Raw genomic sequence first — 20,686 nt, 5'->3', positions numbered from 1 at the left:
CAAAATTGCCAGTGCTTACTGCACATGTGTATTAAACATGAAATAAGGTAATGATGTATGATTGGTGAAAATTGAAACACTTTGTTTGAAACTTTATAAATACCACTGCCTGAACCACTGGGCATGGTTGCAGTTTTGCAGAACGATCCGACTGTAACCTATTGCTTTGCAATAAACAATGTTGGGCTCCTAACTCTTCACATTTCTGAGTTTTTATTGGCTTAAACTCAGGAGATAAGCTATTTTTGGCTTACAACAAAACTGCCAGTTCTGTATAATGGTGTTGTGAAAATCTTTGGTGTGACCATACTTCGAACACTGTTCGAGTAAGAAAATCTTACTCTTTCAATGTAATTTGATTTATTCTACTGTACATTAAAAAAAATTAAAGTTGGTTCATTTAATTCTTTTTTTAAACAAATAAGTCTTAAATTCTTTTGAAATGACTAGCTTCGTTTCCATCTGCCTTTTTAAACACAAATTGTTAATTTTTAAATAAAAAAATCCTTGTCGTCATTAGCCATTATGAGTGAGGCATGGCAGCATATTGATATATTGAAACTGAGGCCAAGGTTTTGCTGGTTACACAACAACCAAGATCCATTATTTTTGAGGATGGAAATCCCTTCGTTTGAATCTGAACTCCAGCAGCCAAGCCATTGCCAGCCACCAGCCCCCTTTTTTGGGTCAGCCTCTTTGTTTTTAACCTTGCGTTTTCCCCTTTCTTTTCCTTTCCAAACTAACTGTTTTACTGTTAATCTGAACGAGACCATAGTTTAATCTCATTTCCCGGTCTTGGCTGGGGAGGGCGGGGTATAAATAATAATAATAATAATAATAATAATAATTTCCTCTTAAGTGCCCTGACCGACACCATTTATTTGCTGTGTGATTTGTATATTAAGAAGTGTGGGGATTGAAGTGCCGAGAAACCTGAGGAAAACAGCCGCTCACACCGGGCAACGAGGCCACCAAAACGCCGCTTCGACCCCCGGGCCTGGGCGAGCGAGAGGCGGGTCCTCCTTCGCCGCCCCCGAAGAGGCCGCAGGGCGGGCGGGTTAATAACTACCAGGGCCCGGCGCTTGGGCACAGGAGAGAGGCCGGGCGAGCCGTTTCTGTGAGGCGGCGCTGAGGCGAAAAAGCGGGCGCCGGGCCTGCCTCCCGCCAAGCGAAGACGACGGCGAGGCCCACTCGCCCCAGGCCTCCATGGCTGCTCCTGCCGAGCCCAGCTACTTGGGATGGGACTTCAGCACCCAGCAGGTACCCGCGGCAAAATAAATAAAAATGGACGCGGCGGAGGAGGCGGAGCCGGAGGCTTGGGCCGCGGAGAAGGCAGAGCCTCCCCCTCCGCCCTCCCTCGCTTCGCGCTCATGAGTCGCCTCAGGGACGGCGGCGCGGGAAAAGTTTCCTCTCGCCCAGCGCTCGGTCCCCTCTCCAGCCCCACCTCGGGGGCCTGGTTCGAGTCAGGAGGGGGGCGGCGGAGGGGGAAAAGGAAGCAGGCGCTCTGCACATTCTCTGAGGAAATCTCCTGTCGTCATCGCAGGCCTCGGGCACAGAGGAAGGCCCCGGGAGCCTCTCTGATGGGATGGGCAGAGGCGATGGTTCGTTCCCCGCCTCTAGGTCAGTGTTTCGCAAACGGGGGGGTCTCCAGCGGCTTTTGGACTACAACTCCCATCATGCCTAGCTGGCAGGACCAGCGGTCAGGAATGATGGGAATTGTAGTCCGAAAGCAGATGGAGGTCCAAGTTTGGGAAACCCTGGTATAGAGCCAAGCAGGCAGCAGTATTAGTATTAGTATTAGTATTAGTGTTAGTCACTTTGTTTTGCCCTAGGCAGTCTTACAACCATAGCTGTCAATGTTTCCCTTTTTAAAAGGGCAATTCCCTTATTCCGAATAGGATTCCTCGCAAGAAAAGGGAAAAGTTGACAGCTATGCTTACAACCAAACCAGCATGTGAGGATGACTGGTTTGTGCATGCGCACGAAAGCTCATACCAAGAACTAACTTAGTTGGTCTTTAAGGTGCTACTGGAAGGAATTTTTTTTATTTTGGTTTTATATGGTAAACCACGCTGTGATCCTTGGATGAAGGCATGGAATAATAATAATGACTGAAGATTTTAAGTGTTGGCGAGTGTTAAGATTTGCCAGCATGCAACCGCCCCTCTGCAAGTATGCGCAACAACATCAAATAAAGTCATGTTTGCTTTAAATTCTGGATCTGAGGGACTTTTCACACCTTACATAGAGGCAAGGCTGAGTGGACCCTTGAAGCAGGAAGTTACAGCCAGCCCAGGCACAGAGATGTTTGCAAACGTGTGCTTGATACATTCATGCTTTGCACGTTCTCTTCCTGAAGTGCTGGGAATCAGGTGGGGAGAGCAGCACTCAGGTGTTGCTTTTGGACTTCCCATTGCAGCAACAGGTTGGCCACTGTGAGAACAGGATGGGCGTAGCCAGGATTTTTTTGTGGGTAGGTTTTTTTTTGGGGGGGGGGCAAGCTTTTGTTTGGGGGTGGGCAGAACTTCAGATTTGTATTGATTTTGAATTGATGGATTGGGGTGGGGAAAGGTGCCCCCCCCGGCTATGCCCATGGACTTTGGCCTGATCCAGCAGCCAGGCTCTTAGAATATTCTTAAATGAATAGGAGCTACAGTGCACATAAATGTGGATTGCTTAGGAAAACTTGCCAATGGATTTCACCTTTTGCCTTTTTGCAGCTGAGTTGTGGAATGTAGGTCTTTCTAGAACTGTTGAGTTTCAAATTTACAATGATTCACCTTCTTCCTTCTCCCTTGGTTTTTATGATGTGGCACTACATCTCACAGTTCTGGTAAAATCCTTTGGCAAACTGGAGAAATTCAGCCCCTTAGCACAGGCTTCAGCAATTGTACCTGGAAGCAAAGTCTACTTGCACTTCCTGAGTTCCAGCATATTTGAATGAGAAATCAAAGGTTAACCTACGAAGTTTAGTTAGTCATTACCTGCAGATTTTTGTTTAAAAAAATACTGTAACGTTCCTATAGCCCCAACCAAACTGACGAAGTGGGAGAAGTTCATATAACTAGATAGCATTTTCGTTTGGACACTGCCGTTACACTTAAAAAAAACAACAACATTTAAACACTCCTTTCTCTCTAAAGATCATAAATAGCAGACAAGAAAGAAGGGTCTTAGTTCCTTTCAAAGGGTGGTAGGTGCAGACAGCAGGAGCCCAATGGTGAGAAATAAGGACAGCTTGCTGGTGCAAAGCAATAATTGCTAATTCATTCAAGATGCTTTCAACAGAGAACCAACATGGTTTAGTGGTTAGATACACTAGGACTTGGGAGGTAAAGGTAAAGGTAAAGGGACCCCTGACCATTAGGTCCAGTCGTGACCGACTCTGGGGTTGCGGCGCTCATCTCGCTTTATTGGCCGAGGGAGCCGCCGTCCAGCTTCCGGGTCATGTGGCCAGCATGAGGCTCTGTGGTTTAACCCACGGCGCCACCCACGTCAGGACTTGGGAGACTAGGGTTCAAACCCCCACTCATCTATGAAGCTCACTTGGTGACCTTGGGCTAATCATGCAGCCTAAGCTACCTCACAGGGTTGTTGTGATGATAAAATAGGGGAGATCATATATGCCACCTTGAGCTTTTTGGAGTAAAGGTGGCATTTGTTGTTGTTGTTGTTTAGTCGTTTAGTTGTGTCCAACTCTTCGTGACCCCATGGACCAAAGCACGCCAGACACTCCTGTCTTCCACTGCCTCCTGCAGTTTGGTCAAACTCATGCTGCTAGCTTCGAGAACACTATCCAACCATCTCGTCCTCTGTCGTCCCCTTCTCCTTGTGCCCTCCATCTTTCCCAACATCAGGGTCTTTTCCAGGGAGTCTGCTCTTCTCATGAGTGGCCAAAGTATTGGAGCCAAAGCTTCAGGATCTGTCCTTCCAGTGAGCACTCAGGGCTGATTTCCTTCAGAATGGACATGTTTGATCTTCTTGCAGTCCATGGGACTTTCAAGAGTCTCCTCCAGCACAATAATTCAAAAGCATCAATGCTTTGGTGATCAACCTTCTTTATGGAACGTCTCACTCCAGATAGAAGTGGAACAGAAATGCAGTTTTAAGTAACATAAAGTAAACAGTCTTTGCCAACCTGGTGCTCTCCAGATGTTTTGGACTACAAACAGCTTGATGGGAGTTGAAATCCAAAATACGTTGAGGGCACCAGCTTTGGGAAGGCTGAGCTAAGGTGATGTAGGGTCAGAACTGAAGCAATCTTTTTCCTTCCATCCCACCTCTCCAATAAATTGACGGGATGAGTAGAAGTGAGGTTTTTATGAATGCAAAGATCTCTACAAAAACAAGATTGTAAAAAGCAATAGTGAAAAGAAAGAAGGGGCCAATGGTGAAGGAAGAAGGGCAGGGGCACTTGTGGGAAAACACGAAGCATTTTTCTGAACTAATCATGGGAATTTCAGTACTTCCTTAGTGAGACTCTAATTTGCTCCCAGGAAGTGGAGCACTAATCAGGGATCATCAGTTTCTGGAGATGGGATGAAGTGCAGAATGAACTAGCTACTTGCTATTTTAGGTGACTGATCACCCAGAAATTATTGATTCTTCCAAATGGAGGCATGCATTTTAGAATCAATGACATCAGTGGATATAATTAATTCTAGAAGGCACGCCACCATTTGGAAGATACCTGTAGGTATCTGTATTGCATTTGAAATTGTTTTTATATCTATGTAATTGTTTTTACTTTTTTGCATATGTAATTGTTTTTACTTCTTGTATAAATGATTGTTTAACCGTTTCTATATACAATTGTTTTATACATGTTTTTTATTATACAGTACTTTGAGATGCTTCATAGGAAGCAAATCCTAATGAAATAAATGACATCAGCAGCAACATTTTCTTTTCTCCAGCTGAAAGTAATTGCTGTAGATGAACAACTGCGAGTCATCCATGAGGACAGTGTCAATTTTGACAAAGATCTTCCAGAATTTGGGTATGTTTCGTCACTTGTGCTTAATTTGGTCTACACCTGCGTTGGCATTAAAATTCCCTACATCTGGAGTACTTGCGCTTGGGCAGATCCTGTTCAAGGATCATAGAATGTGGTGATTAAAAGTATTCCTTTAGTAACACTGCACTATGTTTGGTTTTGGTTTTGCATTCTTTTTAAGGGTAACTGTCCTAGCTGTGTACAAGAGAGCACAGTGGTACCTCGGGTTAAGTACTTAATTCATTCCGGAGGTCCGTACTTAACCTGAAACTGTTCTTAACCTGAAGCACCACTTTAGCTAATGGGGCCTCCTGCTGCTGCTGCGCTGCCAGAGCACAATTTCTGTTCTCATCCTGAAGCAAAGTGCTTAACCTGAAGCACTATTTCTGGGTTAGCGGAGTCTGTAACTTGAAGCGTATGTAACCCAAGGTACCACTGTACTTGTGTGTTATTTGGGGAAATGCAAAGTGAAATAATGAATTACGGTAGTTTTATTCACCTAGGCATTGTTTTTCCTGCAGCACTCAAGGTGGTGTCCATGTTCACAGTGACAGACTGACCGTGACTTCTCCTGTATTAATGTGGGTGAAGGTAAGTGTTTGATGCTTGAGTAATGTCGCCGGTGTCTGGAGAGGAAGGCCGGTAGGTTCCTGCAATTGGCTCCAATCCTCTCCCTTCTCCCCATTTGCCCTCCTGTCTTTTGCCCTATATGATTACCTTTTTCAAAATGACACATTGCCTGTTTGCTCAGGTTTATGTAAATAGAGGCCTAGCAAAATCTCTGTGCCAACAAGGAAGATGCAATGATCTAGAATTACCTCTAACTATGGTTGACTCTGTTCTGTCCTGCGGATGACATAATTCATTTTTCACTTAGAATATCCGGGTTCAGGTTGTTACTCAGCAATGAAGTGCATTTGGTGGTCTTGAGTAAATTGTAAGAGCCGCTGCATGGGGCTCAAAAGGTTTTGGAAATATATTTACTGCACTTCTGAATCTTACAGTATGATGGTTCTCTGCTGATCTGCTACATCTCTACTAGTACATACTAGAGATGGGAATCAAACTAGTATTAGCCAGTGGCCTTGTGGTGTAAAGGTGGTTTTCTGCTGTGACAGCTTTTTGCTTCTAGAAATACCGTATTTTTTTCGCCCTATAGGACGCACCGTCCCATAAGGTGCACCTAGTTTTTCTGGGGGGAAATAAAGGGGGAAAAATTATTTCCCCCCCCCAGGCGCGGGGCTGGGGTGGGGGAAACCTGAGCTTCCCCTGACCCCAGCCCCCAGAACAGGCACCTCTCCGCAAGCTGTGGGAGCCCAGTGACAGGCTCTCGCGCTTTGCGGAGAGCTGCGCGAAGCCTGGAGAGTGAGAGGGGTCGGTGCGCACCGACCCCTCTCACTCTCCGGGCTTCAGCAAAAGCCTGCATTCACCCCATAGGATGCACACACATTTCCCCTTCATTTTTGGAGGGGAAAAAGTGTGTCCTATAGGGCGAAAAATACGGTACTTGCCATATTCTTGCAAGTGCTTGCCATGTGGTTCTGGGCTAATGCTAAGCATAGTTGCTGTTCAGGTATCCTCATAGATGTCCTACCAAACTGGATGCAGCCCAGCAGCCATGTATGGTAGCCCATGTAGACCTTGATAAACTTTCTAGTTTTGCTGCTTTCCGGGAACGACAAAATACAGTCTCCTCAAGCATTTCTATCAGGTCACAAGAAGTGGCTGCTGGTTTTTGCTCAGTCTTGGGGATCACAAGTTCAGCAGGACCGGGTGAGGGACAGATTGTTGTTCATGGAAAGGAAACCCAAATGGGTAATGGTGTGCCCCGCTCATTGGGTAGAAGAGCAAGGCCTGTGCTTACTTCCAAAATCTTTTGCACACACTCCAGATCCTTCAGTAGCAGGAGTGCAAAGTGATTACCTAGTACAGAGACTGTAACTTGGAAGGGCAAATCCCTTCCCTTCTTAATTAGGAGCTGCCATTGTTTCTAAATTTGGTCGCTTGGCTCTGTCTGTGTCATTAGATGATTCAGCTTCTTAGCTCAGCATTATTAAAATTACTTTACACAAGAAACCATTACATTTGCCAGACAATTTATAATTTGCTTGTTTTCTATTTCACTTGGAATGCTGTTAAGGATCCTTTTGACGCTGCAGTTTCCTGGATCATGTTTCTTCTTCTTTTTCTTCATTTCTTTAAGTAGTCACATTTTGTATCATTGCTTGTGATAACAGATGCATTAATTTCTAAATGATGTCAACGTTGTTTGGGATTAAGCTGAGTTTTGACATAATTACACTCTTTAACCACTTGAAAGCTGCATTACTCTTTCTTGCTTTTTATCTCTTTGTTGAAGAGTAACCAGTTCGGCTCTGCTTTTTTTCTTGTTTGTCGAAGATTGGAGGTTTTTGAGTGGCCGTTTTAGCTCTTATACCCCATCCCTAGATACATTAATTTTTTTCCTGGAAATAAAGCCAACTGACAAGTGAAATGTACAGTAGTGTGTACAGTTCTGGTTGCCTCACCTCAGAAAGTATATTGTAGAGTTGCAAAAGACTCAGGAAAGGGCAACCAAAACAATCAAGGGGATGGAGCAACTCCTTGATGAAGAAAGGTTGCACCATTTGGGACTTCTTAGTATGGAGAAACTAAACTGCCACTGCTGTGCTACCCATGGTGAAGCCATGGTTTGGCTTATTGTTATGTCCAAACCATGGCTTGTGATTAGTCTGGAGTTGTAACTGAGGTTTGTCTGAGTCCGAGTTTGGATGTACTGCTTAGCCAAACCATGGCTTAACCATGGGTAGGGTGGGGGCTTACACGTGAACTGGAGCCACCTAGCAGAGGGTATGGATGCTACAGATAATTCTAACTGCTAGTCAAATCTGTCTGCTTTGAGCGCCTCCCGTCTGAGTAACAGCAGGGATCATCATTCCATATGGGTTACCTCTGTTAGTGTTAAGGGTCATCTAACCATGGTGGGGAATGGAGATGTTGCTTAGTAACTGGGCAGAGTGGCATGATGTTCATGAAGGTAACATGCACTCTGACTGGCTGTGTAGTTCTGAAGGAACCTTCTCCTCTGTCTGTTTGGTTGAATGTCTCCCTGTTACGTACAAGGCCTTAAATAAGAATGACAAAAAAAACTTTCTCCTCAAATTACAGTTTTAATTCCGTTTCAGCAGAGTGTTTTCAGGATTTTCTTTCCTCTCTGGATTCTGTCTGCTTTATTTATGATACTTTGCTAATTGAGGGGTGGGGCTGAAGATGCAGAAGCTGAGGTAAAGCTATTCCCATCACTGTCCCAGGAATGGCTACTCCTGATCAATTTGTCTTCTATCAAAGGCATAGGAGCAGGCTCAGTAAAACAGGAAATCCTATTAATCACACCCAGGACTCCCTCTCAAAAATAAAATCTTATACAGTGGTACCTCGAGTTAAGTACTTAGTTCGTTCTGGAGGTCTGTTCTTAACCTGAAACTGTTCTGAACAGCACCACTTAAGCACCACTTTAGCTAATGGAGCCTCCCGCTGCCGCCGTGCCGCTGGAGCACAATTTCTCTTCTTATCCTGAAGCAAAGTTCTTAACCTGAAGCACTATTTCTGGGTTAGCGGAGTCTGTAACCTGAAGCGTATGTAACCTGAAGCATATGTAACCCAAGGTACCACTGTAATGAAAAAGAAATACAGGCAGCCCGCCATTTACATGTGTTCGATAGGTGCGCAACCATGTATGCGCGCATCGCACCAAACCCACAAGTAACCTCGAAACATCTTAAAGAGCTCACTGAAGCATCACTCAAAGGGTGGAACAGGGGCGGAACTGGGTGTTTGCAGGCTTTTTAAATGGGATTCAACTATACGTGATTTCGCTGATGTGCATAGTGCCTCGAAACATAAGCCATGCAAAACTCAGAGGTTCCTACACACACATGTGCACACACAGTTCTCAATCCAGAGAACCAAGAGGCATAATCACAGTTCAAGCACACCTTCCAACCAACCACAAGCAGGTGAGAGGTGTGGCTTGGGGTGTTGGTGGGATGGCCTGGGGAGAGCCTTGAGGGCTGGCTAGAGAAGGCTGGGAAGATGTCCTTCAGTTCCTGGGCCTGAAATTCCCCCCCCTCAGAGGTGCATCCGCAGATCTTGGCCTACTGAAAAACCAAGAAGCTGCTTGCTTAGTTTACAGTGTGCAGCTGCTATAAGCACACTAGAATGATAGCGTTTCTCACCTTGTGTTGAGGGTTCTTTCTTGTTCTTCTGAGAAACAGACATCTGTGAACGAAGAACATTTTAATCAAGTGAAACATACACTTTTCTGAAATTGATAAAGAAATGCATAAATTTTCTTTTAGGCTCTGCCTTTCTGCTGGTGCAAATATATTTTGCCGTTTTCACACTGGCTGCGCTCAGCTTAGTCCAGCAGATGGTTGAACGTCAGCCATGTGCCATGCAAATCTGCACAGCAGAACTGCCCAGATGTTAGTATGGCCACTTTCCCAGCATGTGCCTGCTTTCAAGGGTTGTGCTGGCATGATATTGTTCTGCGGCACGTTTCCCCTAAGATTCAAGGCATATTTGTCACCTCAAAGTTGAGCAAGGTTGGATAGCTCAGTTGGTAGAGCACTAGACTCTTAATCTTAGGGTTGTGATTTCAAGCCCCATGCTGGGCAAAAGTTTCCTGTGTTGCAAGGGGTTGGATGGCATGGCCCTAATGGTTCCTTCCGATTCTATGATATTTTGGGGTGTTTTATGTGGAGAAAAAATAAGAAATGTGTAAGGTTGGTAAGGGAGGAGTGCTTAACTCTTCATTTCCCATAGAAACTCTACTTTTCCAGCTAAAGAATCCCAGATCTATGTCTGCGTGGCATATGCTGGTCTGAAAACCCCAGGCAGGTGCTGATGGTTGGAAATTGTAGTTGAAACAGTCAGGTTGGGAAACATATGTGGTATTTCCCTTCATGCCTCTTCCTCTGCTGCAAATTGCCACCTCCCAAAGGCATTTGCAAAAGAGAATAAATTGTTGGATTACAGTAACGTTACATGCAGATTCATGGTAATTAAGATGGAAATATTAAATTTATTCAATGGCTTTTGATTTATTACTCTAACCCTTTCAACTGGAAAAAGGACAGCAGGCTTAAATCTCTATTTCTGCACAATTTTTAATTCAAGTATTTAGTGTTTGCAGTTTGCAGTTTTTCAATTATGGAAGAGGCTTCCTGGCTGTGAGAGATCGGAGGGATGCTTCTTATGATGCCTGCTACAAAGCAAGCATGCATCACCTTAGAAACAAAGAACATGTGCTTTTTGCTTCAGAACTGCTGGCTTGTTTGTTTTTTGCATTCAAGTTTAATAGATTGTGCTGGAATCCTAACCCCACTTCCCTGGCAGTAAGCCCCATTGAATTAAATATAACTTACATCTGAGTATATCTGGTTAAGATTGCACTGTTAATTGACTGAAATTAATAGATGAAGATTTATTCATCTGAAGGTTGTATTTGTGATGTTTAGTTTGGCCCTGAAGATTAGCACGTGTACTAAACTTGTTTGAAGGTTTCCCCCCTCTCTTCAACTGAAAAATGCTTTTATTCAGCATGCTAATCATTTCAGTTTCTCGAGAGACCTTCTACTGATTATCCAATTCTTCCATTTTCCTTCTCTGTCACTGATGACAGGAATCTACCTATTTAATTCTGAAGCCTGTTGGGATTCATAATTTCCTGGAGTGCAGCAGTCAGTCTTGATCATGTTTCTTCTTCTAGGCCCTGGATATGATCTTGGAAAAGATGAAGTCTTCTGGATTTAACTTTTCTGGAGTGAAAGCTTTGTCTGGAGCTGGGCAGGTCAGTTAAAAGTATAGGGGTGTGTGTGTGAGAGAGTGGTAGAACCTTTATTCTGGGTTGCATGCGCAGGCAACAGCCAATTGACATGCTACCTCGCACACATGCATCGCACCAAACCCAGAAGTGACTTTAAGAATTGCAAAAACAGCCCAGAAAGGGCAAAAAGGTGTGAAAACAGCACCTAGCAATCCCATGAACCATTGCAAGTGGAATTCCAGGAGCCCTTGCACTGACCATTGAGGCCTGTGGAGAATTGGAATTTGAGCAAGGAGGTTTAGAAGGCAGAACGGGAGCAATCTAGGAGTGTTCCCCTGCCATTGGTGAGCCTCTGTTACCGGCATGATTTGTGATAAAGAAAATGGCCTTGCCTTCAAACTTATTTTAGTATCCTTAAAAGGCACCATTAAAGGTAAAGGGACCCCTGACCATTAGGTCCAGTTGTGGCCGACTGGGGTTGTCGTGCTCATCTCGCTTTATTGGCCGAGGGAGCCGGGGTACAGCTTCCGGGTCATGTGGCCAGCATGACTAAGCTGCTTCTGGCGAACCAGAGCAGCGCACGGAAACGCCGTTTACCTTCCCGCAGGAGCGGTACCTATTTATCTACTTGCACTTTGACGTGCTTTCGAACTGCTAGGTTGGCAGGAGCAGGGACCAAGCAACAGGAGCTCACCCCGTCGCGGGGATTCGAACCGTCGATCTTCTGATCGGCAAGTCCTAGGCTCTGTGGTTTAACCCACAGCGCCACCCGTGTCCAAAAGGCACCATTACTGATGTTCTAATAGCATGCAAGTGTATTTTAAATTTGGTGGAAATCTAGCTATGAATCTTAACTTGCCACTCTGCTTTTATTTTATGCTTTTGCTCTCTTAACAGCAACATGGAAGCGTCTACTGGAAAGAAGGTGCAAACTCTGTTTTACAGAACCTATCGCCTGATCTTCCTTTGCATCAGTCCCTGAAGGTAACTTATCTTAAGAGTTTGGAAGGACGTTTAAGGGAACCGGTATACAGCATGACTAAGCCGCTTCTGGCAAACCAGAGCAGCGCATGGAAACACCATTTACCTTCCCGCCAGAGCGGTACCTATTTATCTACTTGCACTTTGACGTGCTTTCGAACTGCTAGGTTGGCAGGAGCAGGGACCAAGCAACGGGAGCTCATCCCGTCTCGGGGATTCGAACTGCCGACCTTCTGATCGGCAAGTCCTAGGCTCTGTGATTTAACCCACAGCGCCACCCACGTCGTTGGTATGCAAAATAGATATGTGCAGTTGTTCCTAAACCAGCTTGCTGGTTTGGCACTGACCACTTTTCTGACATTGTTTTTTTCTCTCATCCCCGATAGTCTTGCTTTTCTGTCAGCAACAGCCCTGTTTGGATGGATTCTAGCACAACTGCCCAGTGCTGCTCTCTGGAAAAAGCTGTCGGAGGGGGTCAGAAACTTGCTGAGGTCACTGGTTCACGAGCCTACGAGGTGAGAGCTGAGAAGCGAGACTAAAGTTCGGCTTTTGAGGCTGTTCTTGGAAGTGAGAACAAGTCGTTCCAAGAGATTTTTGTGTGCGCCAAATGCTAAGGGCACAAGATTTTAATATGTGATATTTTAGTGTATTTTTGGTTTCTGTGGAAGCTGCCCAGAGTGGCTGGGGTACAAATAATAAATTATTATTATTATTATTATTATTATTATTATTATTATTCTTCCCACTTCTTGTATCTTCTCTCCTGCTCATACACCCATGAATATGGTCTTTGGCTGAATAAAGTCTTTAAATTATTTTGCTGTTAGGATAAAATGGGCCGGGGAGACTGTTGCGTTGAGCTCCTTGGAGGAATAGCAGGATAAAAAATTAATGAAAGAAATATTTTTCTAATTCAGATAACAGTTACAGTTAGGGAAATCATGATTACGCCCTCTTCTCTAAAGGGGAATGCATACCTCCTATTGAGGGGTGAAAAACCATTTAGGCCTCATTAGTCAGATTGGGCTAACTTTGACAGGTGGGCCTAGTTCCCCACCTGACAGCCATCTGATGCTACAATGATGGCAGGTGACTGACAGGTGGATAGTTCTGTCTACCTGTCAGAATTGTTCTACGGGGTGGAGAGAATGATTTACGTCATCTACTCTCTGCTCATCAATCGATGAGCAGAAGCTTCAATCCTGCTCTCTGCAGGGGCCTGCTTTGCTAGTGCATTCCTGAAATGTGCTCGTGAAGCAACTTAGTCCCACCCCTACTGATCTTGGACCTCTTTGGGGGGGGCGGGGGTCAAGAAAGGTGCATGAGCTGGAGGTTCCCCACAGGTTCCCTAGTTTTCTATGCTGATGTTAAGACCTCCAGTTGAGAAGTACAGTGGTACCTCGGGTTACAAACACTTCGGGTTACAAACTCAGCTAACCCGGAAGTAGTACCTTGGGTTGAGAACTTTGCCCTAGGATGAGAACAGAAATCGCGCAGCGGCGGGGGCAGCGGGAGGCCCCATCAGTGAAAGCACACCTCAGGTTAAGAATGGTTTCGGGTTAAGAACAGACCTCTGGAATGAATTAAATACGTAAGCCGAGGTACCACTGTACTGTACTTTTCCGTGTACAGTGGTACCTTGGGTTAAGAACTTAATTTGTTCTGGAGGTCCATTCTTAACCTGAAACTGTTCTTAACCTGAGGTACCACTTTAGCTAATGGGGCCTCCCGCTGCTGCCGCGCCACTGTGCTCTATCCATCGCCTCCACGATTTCTGTTCTTATCCTGAAGCAAAGTTCTTAACCCAAGGTACTATTTCTGGGTTAGCAGAGTCTGTAACCTGAAGCGTATGTAACCACTTATACAGTGGTACAAGACTAGATTTTTTTACATTGAAACAATGTAAAAAAATTGGGGGTGTCTTACACACGAAAAGTGCAGGGGGGGGCGGATAATTTTTTGCTGCCTCAAGCAGAAGATTGTCAGTGGCGACAGTGTGGCTGATTGGCGGCTGTGGCAATGGCTGCAGCTGATTGGTTGCTGCCGTGGCAATTGGATGGGTGATTTTAAGCTGTCGGCGGCGAGCGGTCTGATGATTGGTTGTTTCTGCGTTGTGTACGATCAGAAGTGTTGGTCTGGTGGGAGCGTTTGTCTGGCGGGTGAGCGTATTTAGGTAACCCCCCCAAAAAAGCTCAACAACTCTGCGCAATCTCCCCCCATTTTCTCAGTTTCTAGACCCCCCCAAATAGGGGGCGTGTTATACATGGATAAATATGGTAAGCTGGTTTCAACAAGATCCTCAGCAACTTTAATTTGAAGCTAGTGTGGATCTAACCGGTCTCCTCGCTGAGTTGTACAGACTGAATGACTTTAACCAGTTAAGAACTTGAGGCGATTCCTGGATCTTCCTAGCCAACCAGCACTACACATTCCGTTGAGCCATCATTTCTGGAATGTAAATTGTGGCCAGGAATTCTCTTGCTGCAGTTTTAATTTTTCTTCTGCTTTTTCGAAAGGCGAGCAGATTATCATAATGAGCCGATGCATAATAGTCTGTTTTGTGCTTATTGCAACCGAAAAACAACTTCCATCATGCGTCAGACAAATTAAATACCCAAAGTGCAGCGTCCTGAACTCATTATGCCGAGTTAATGGTTATTGACTCAATTTACAGTTTGTGTTCCTAAGCATTGGCCTGTCTTTTGCAGCGTTTTACAGGAAACCAGATAGCGAAGATTTACAGCCAGAACCCCGAGGTCTACACACACACAGAGGTGGGCTAATCTTCAATTCACTTATTGGAAATTGGAGCTGATTTTTGTTTTGCCTAGATATTTTGGAGAGGAACTTAGTTGCGCAAATTGTACTAGCATAAATAAGGCAACAGGTAAACAAACAAATTCTCACTAAATGGAAAATGGTGTTTTTTGGGGGGGAAAATACTTAGCAAGAGCTGCTGCTGAAATGTACATCCTGGTGGTTTTGGCTTCAGCCCCAACCATTTTGTTGAAAATGGGCAATGCATGGCTTTCCGTCTACCAATCCATATACTTAAAACATTTTTATACCATGCTTCGTTCTTTTTTACGCATTCAAAGTTGTGTACAATCCATTGTTGTTGTTGTTTAGTTGTTTAGTCATGTCCGACTCTTCGTGACTCCATGGACCAGAGCACGCCAGGCATTCCTGTCTTCCACTGTCAAACCCCCACTCATCTATGAAGCTCACTTGGTGACCTTGGGCTAATCATGCAACCTAAGCTACCTCACAGGGTTGTTGTGATGATAAAATAGGGAGATCATGTATGTCACCTTGAGCTCTTTGGAGTAAAGGTGGCATTTGTTGTTGTTTAGTTGTTTAGTCGTGTCCGACTCTTCGTGACCCCATGGACCAAAGCATGCCAGGCACTCCTGTCTTCCACTGCCTCCCGCAGTTTGGTCAGACTCATGTTTGTAGCTTCGAGAACACTGTCCAGCCATCTCGTCCTCTGTCACCCCCTTCTCCTTGTGCCCTCCATCTTTCCCAACATCAGGGTCTTTTCCAGGGAGTCTTCTCTTCTCATGAGGTGGCCAAAGTATTGGAGCCTCAGCTTCAGGATCTATCCTTCCAGTGAGCAACCAGGGCTGATTTCCTTAAGAATGGAGAGGTTTGATCTTCTTGCAGTCCATGGGACTCTCAAGAGTCTCCTCCAGCACCATAATTCAAAAGCATCAATTCTTCGGCAATCCATTCTTCGGACTTGATGGTCCAGCTCTCACTTCTATACATCACTACTGGGAAAAGCATAGCTTTAACTATATGGACCTTTGTTGGCAAGGTGATGTCTCTGCTTTTTAAGATGCTGTCTAGGTTTGTCATTGTTTTTCTCCCAAGGAGCAGGCGTCTGTTAATTTCATGACTGCTGTCATCATCTGCAGTGATCATGGAACCCAAGAAAGTAAAATCTCTTACTGTCTCCATTTCTTCCCCTTCCATTTGCCAGGAGGTGATGGGACCAGTAGCCGTGATCTTAGTTTTCCTGATGTTGAGCTTCAGGCCATGTTCTGTTCTCTCCTCTTTCACTCTCATTAAAAGGCTCTTTAATTCCACCTCACTTTCTGCCATCAAGGTTGTGTCATCAGCATATCTGAGGTTGTTGGTATTTCTTCCGGCAATCTTAATTCCTGCTTGGGATTTTTTTTTTTTTTTTTGCTATCATAATTTTTATTGTTTTTTTAAATCATAACAAACAAACAAAAATAAAGCAGTTTACACCTTATTGTCACAGATTTCTCTCTTTGAGACTTCCTTCAGCTTCCCCTCGAATCATCCATACCCTTATTTAACAAATTCACACAAATCCTAGCTTATATTGACATTATATTTTCTCTTTCCTTCTTTTTCTCTTTAGACAATATTCCAACCTTTTCACAGAGCCTTTTTAAACCCGACTAGCGTTATCTGACCCTCACTTATATTTTCCAGATATTCCACGAATTTCCCCCAGTCCTCAATGAACCTTTGGTCTTTTAAATATCTAATTTTCCCCGTCAATCTGTCCATCTCCACGTATTCTAGTAGTTTTGCTCTCCATTCCTCAAGCGTCGGTATGTTCTGTTGTTTCCAATTTTGAGCCAATAGGACCCTTGCGGCCGTTGTTGCATATTGGAAGAATTTACCGTCATTGTTCTTTATATCACTTCCTGCTAGTCCTAACAGAAAAGCCTCCGGTTTTTTCCCAAAGTTATATCTTAATATACTCTTCATTTCATTATATACACTTTCCCAAAAACCTTTGACCTTTCTGCAGTCCCACCACATGTGGAAGAAGGATCCCTCTTTTTCCCTGCATTTCCAGCATTTATTGCAAGTTTTGTATATTTTTGCTAATTTTGCAGGTGTTATATACCAACGGTAGAACATCTTCATGAGGTTCTCTTTTAATGTTATGCAAGCTGTGAATTTAAGATTTTTTTTCCAGAGTTTCTCCCATTCTTCATAGTATATGTTATGGCCGATGTCCCTTGCCCAGTGAATCATCACCGACTTCACTTCCTCATCTATCAGGTTATACTCTAATAGCAGATTGTACATTTTAGAAAGAATTTTATAATCATTGTTTATTATTTCAGTCTGGAATTTAGATTCTTTGTCCACATATCCTCTCTCTTTAACATCTTGTCTAAACATTTCGTTTATTTGGAAATAGTGTAGCCAATCATAAACTTTTTCTTTAACCTGGTCATACGGTTTCAGTTTCCATGTCCCCCCTACTTTTGTTAACAGTTGTTCGTAAGTTATCCAATCACCTCTCATGTTTACTTTTTTGACGCTCATAACCTCCAATGGGGATAGCCAGTGTGGTACTTTAGGTTCTAGTAAAAATCTGTTCCTCTCCCAAACTTCCATTAAAGGGCCTTTGAAGATGTGTGATGCGAAACCCTTGTGCTTCCTCTTCCCCTGCCATAAGTACGCTTGGGATTCATCCAGTCCAACCTTTCGCATGATGAATTCTGCATATAAGTTAAATAAGCAGGGAGACAATATACAGCCTTGTCATAATCCTTTCCCAATTTTGAACCAATCAGTTATTCCATATCCAGTTCTAACTGTAGCTTCTTGTTCCACATAGAGATTTCTCAGGAGACAGATGAGGTGATCAGGCACTCCCATTTCTTTAAGACTTGCCATAGTTTGCTGTGGTCGACACAGTCAAATGCTTTTGCATAGTCAATGAAGCAGAAGTAGATGTTTCTCTGGAACTCTCTAGCTTTCTCCATAATCCAGCACATGTTTGCAATTTGGTCTCTGGTTCCTTTGCCTCTTCAAAATCCAGCTTGCACTTCTGGGAGTTCTCGGTCCACATACTGCCTAAGCCTGCCTTGTAGAATTTTAAGCATAACCTACTTTTTTTTTAAAAAAATAATAATTATGCAATGAATGTAGTCAATAAAATCAACTTGCGGCAATTTTAAATGCTTGTCCAAACAAATATTTTTATATTATTTTTTACTGGGTGCTGGAAGGATTGCACCCAAACTTAGGGATGCCAACTGTGTATCCTAACAAGTTAAGAATTCACCTGATATTCACAAGTTATTTATTTGATCGATATACTGTCCTTCATCAAAAGATCCCAGGGTGGTGTATAACATATAAAACATTTTACGGAGCATCAATAATGAAATCATAATAACAGCCATAATAACACCCCCCCGGCTTTAAAAGGCTAAAGGCCTGGGTATTTCCATAACTGTTAAGCTTCAAACGGCAGAAAAGTACAGTTGATAAATGCACAGGAGACTTTTTATGCTGCTTAATCATCAAACTGTCTAAGCAGTCTACATAAAATATTCATTAAAATTACCAGTGAAATCAGATGTTAGTTAGGTAGCCTATGTTTCCCCTCAAAAAACAAAATAATCAGTTTTTAAAATATACATTATAAAATAAAGTTGCATATTAAAATACATGTCACAATTACATGTGTGGGCAGGCATGCTGGAGCAGGAGAGGCTTTGGCAGGCGCTGAAAACAGTAAAACCAAAGTGCAGATGCTGCGAAACTGAAGGACTGATTCCTTGCAAGTGCAGAAGAAAAGTTGGTGCCTTTGCATCCACCTTTGGCCTACAGCTGTGCCCACAGGGTTCAGTATCTATATCAGGGGTCAGCAAACTTTTTCAGCAGGGGGCTGGTCCTCTGTCCTTATGGGGGGCTGGACTATATTTTTGGGGAAATAAATATGAACAAATTCCTATGCCCCACAAATAACCCAGAGATGCATTTTAAATAAAAGCACACATTCTACTCATGTAAAAACACCAGGCAGGCAGGCCCCACAAATAACCCAGAGATGCATTTTAAATAAAAGGACACATTCAACTCATGTAAAAACATGCTGATTTCTGGACCGTGGGCGGGCCAGATTTAGAAGGTGATTGGGCTGGATCCGACCCCTGGGCCTTAGTTTGCCTACCTATAATCTATATGGTATACTGTATACAGTCATACCTCGGGATAAATACGCTTCAGATTGAGCGCTTTCAGGTTGCGCTCCGCGGCGACCTGGAAGTAACGGAGCGCGTTACTTCTGGGTTTCGCCACTCGCGCATGTGCAGACAGTCAAAATGACGTCACGCGCATGCGCGGAAGCGGCAAAACGCGACCTGCGCAGACGCGCTGTCGTGTCTTACGTTCTGTTCAGTATGCGAACGGGGCTCCGGAATGGATCCTGTTCGCATCCCAAGGTACCACTGTATAAGGAAATGAAGAAGCTGCCTTATACTTGCTCAGGCTGCTATTCAGCATAGTTTGGCACCATTTTCAGGTTTCTGGTCAGAGAGAGGTCTCCTGGGCCACTCACTACCTCTTTGCTTTTACTGGAAATACCAAGAGTTGACCCCTTAGACCAGTGTTTCCCAACCTTGGGCCTCCAGCTGTTTTTGGACTACAACTCCCATCATCCCTAGCTAGCAAGACCAGTGGTCAGGGATGATGGGAATTGTAGTTCAAAAACAGCTGGAGGCCCAAGGTTGGGAAACACTGCCTTAGACCACCTGCAGGCAAAGTGTATGCTTTATTGAGCTTTGATCTGCCTTCCCTGAATTTGTTATGTTTTGGGGGATAAATCCTGATTTTTCACCCTACTTGCATTTTGTTGTTTTGCCCCCCTAGTATATCTGCAGAGGTGACTCCCAGAACCCTATTGCCCTTGTATACTTGGACCAAAGCCACTCTTTGCGAAGTTCAGCACCCATAAGAAGACTTTTTTAGTATCTGTCTAACTCTTCCATTGAAAGTGGAACTTTAAAAATGCTTTTTTTAAAAAAAATTGGAATGAGCCCTTGATCTGTTTGTAAATCAAAACGAATGTATTTTGCGTCCACTTTCTCATTTCCCTTTTCTCTTCCAGAGGATCTCTTTGGTCAGCAGTTTTGCAGCCTCCCTTTTCCTAGGGGCTTATGCTCCCATTGATTACAGTGATGGTAAGTGACTTCTAGCCTTGTTTGTTGGCCGTTTAATGTGCTCAACCTGAGTCAAAAGGTCTCTCCTGACCACTGGGAGTGAATAAATGGACCAGCAGGCTCACCTACTTCCTTGTGAATGAAAGAAGTTTTCCATAAAAAGTTTTCATACCAGAAATACGGCATGAATAGAGCAATAGTGCTTCTGGTAAAGCAGATCAAACATCAGATTTGAAATTGGGAGCCTAGGATTTACTTCCTGCTCAGTCATCAATTGGGTAGCCTTGGGAAAGCCTATCTTGCTTGGAGACTGTCTAGATCAGAAGGAGGGAGCGTGCGATCTTCTGCATATTGTTGGACTCCAGTTCCCATCATCCTTGACTATTGGCCATGCTGGGAATGAAGAGAGTCCAGCATTATCTGGAGAGCCAAAGGTTATTATTATTTAACCACGAGGTGGGGTGCAGGGCATCATGGGCTAAGCCAGCTAAGGAAGTTTTGGTGCTGTTCCCCAAAAAGCCCAACAACTTTGGGTGACCTAATAATAATAATAATAATAATAATAATAATAATAATAATTTATTATTTGTACCCCACCCATCTGGCTGAGTTTCCCCAGCCACTCTGGGCAGCTTCCAACAAAGATTAAAAATACATTAAAATGTCACACATTAAAAACTTCCCTTCCTAAAAAAATCTCAACATCTCTTTTAAAAAGTGGGGGTTGCTATGCCGATGTTATATACCGCTGTGGAGATCACACAGGGTCCCCGGACGTTTGATGGTCTATTGATCCCTGTGCCACCACTGTGATTGCTTTCCCTCTGCCACCAAGCCGTTTCTCTCGGGTACACACAGAGTCCAGACAGTTGTTAACATTAAACCAAATAAGCAAGTTTATTTTATAAGCCTGAACAAGTTTATGGTTTCAGATAATTT

General features: G+C 43.9%; 1 protein-coding gene across 9 annotated transcripts in view; it reads left to right on the top strand.

Moving 5' to 3' along the window:
- The first annotated feature begins 1,129 nt into the window (after nucleotides 1-1,129).
- Nucleotides 1,130-20,686, top strand: part of XYLB (xylulokinase) — a 114,746-nt gene continuing 95,189 nt past the window's right edge. For 6 of the 9 annotated variants that reach the window (XM_079946884.1, XM_079946878.1, XM_079946882.1 and 3 more), the window contains exons 1-8: nucleotides 4,599-4,692; nucleotides 4,917-4,999; nucleotides 5,518-5,587; nucleotides 10,767-10,847; nucleotides 11,721-11,807; nucleotides 12,191-12,319; nucleotides 14,513-14,578; nucleotides 19,696-19,768. In XM_079946884.1, the coding sequence (XP_079803010.1) occupies nucleotides 4,612-4,692; nucleotides 4,917-4,999; nucleotides 5,518-5,587; nucleotides 10,767-10,847; nucleotides 11,721-11,807; nucleotides 12,191-12,319; nucleotides 14,513-14,578; nucleotides 19,696-19,768 (670 nt within the window). In that variant the 5' untranslated portion in view covers nucleotides 4,599-4,611. Of the gene's footprint in view, nucleotides 1,261-4,598; nucleotides 4,693-4,916; nucleotides 5,000-5,517; nucleotides 5,588-10,766; nucleotides 10,848-11,720; nucleotides 11,808-12,190; nucleotides 12,320-14,512; nucleotides 14,579-19,695; nucleotides 19,769-20,686 lie in introns of those variants that run through there. The other 3 variants (XM_079946881.1, XM_079946879.1, XM_079946883.1) reach the window with 2 other exon arrangements.

Source organism: Podarcis cretensis (assembly GCF_951804945.1).
Source record: "Podarcis cretensis genome assembly, chromosome: 12".
Lineage (NCBI taxonomy): Eukaryota > Metazoa > Chordata > Lepidosauria > Squamata > Lacertidae > Podarcis > Podarcis cretensis.
This window is presented reverse-complemented; position numbering and strand designations above follow the sequence as displayed.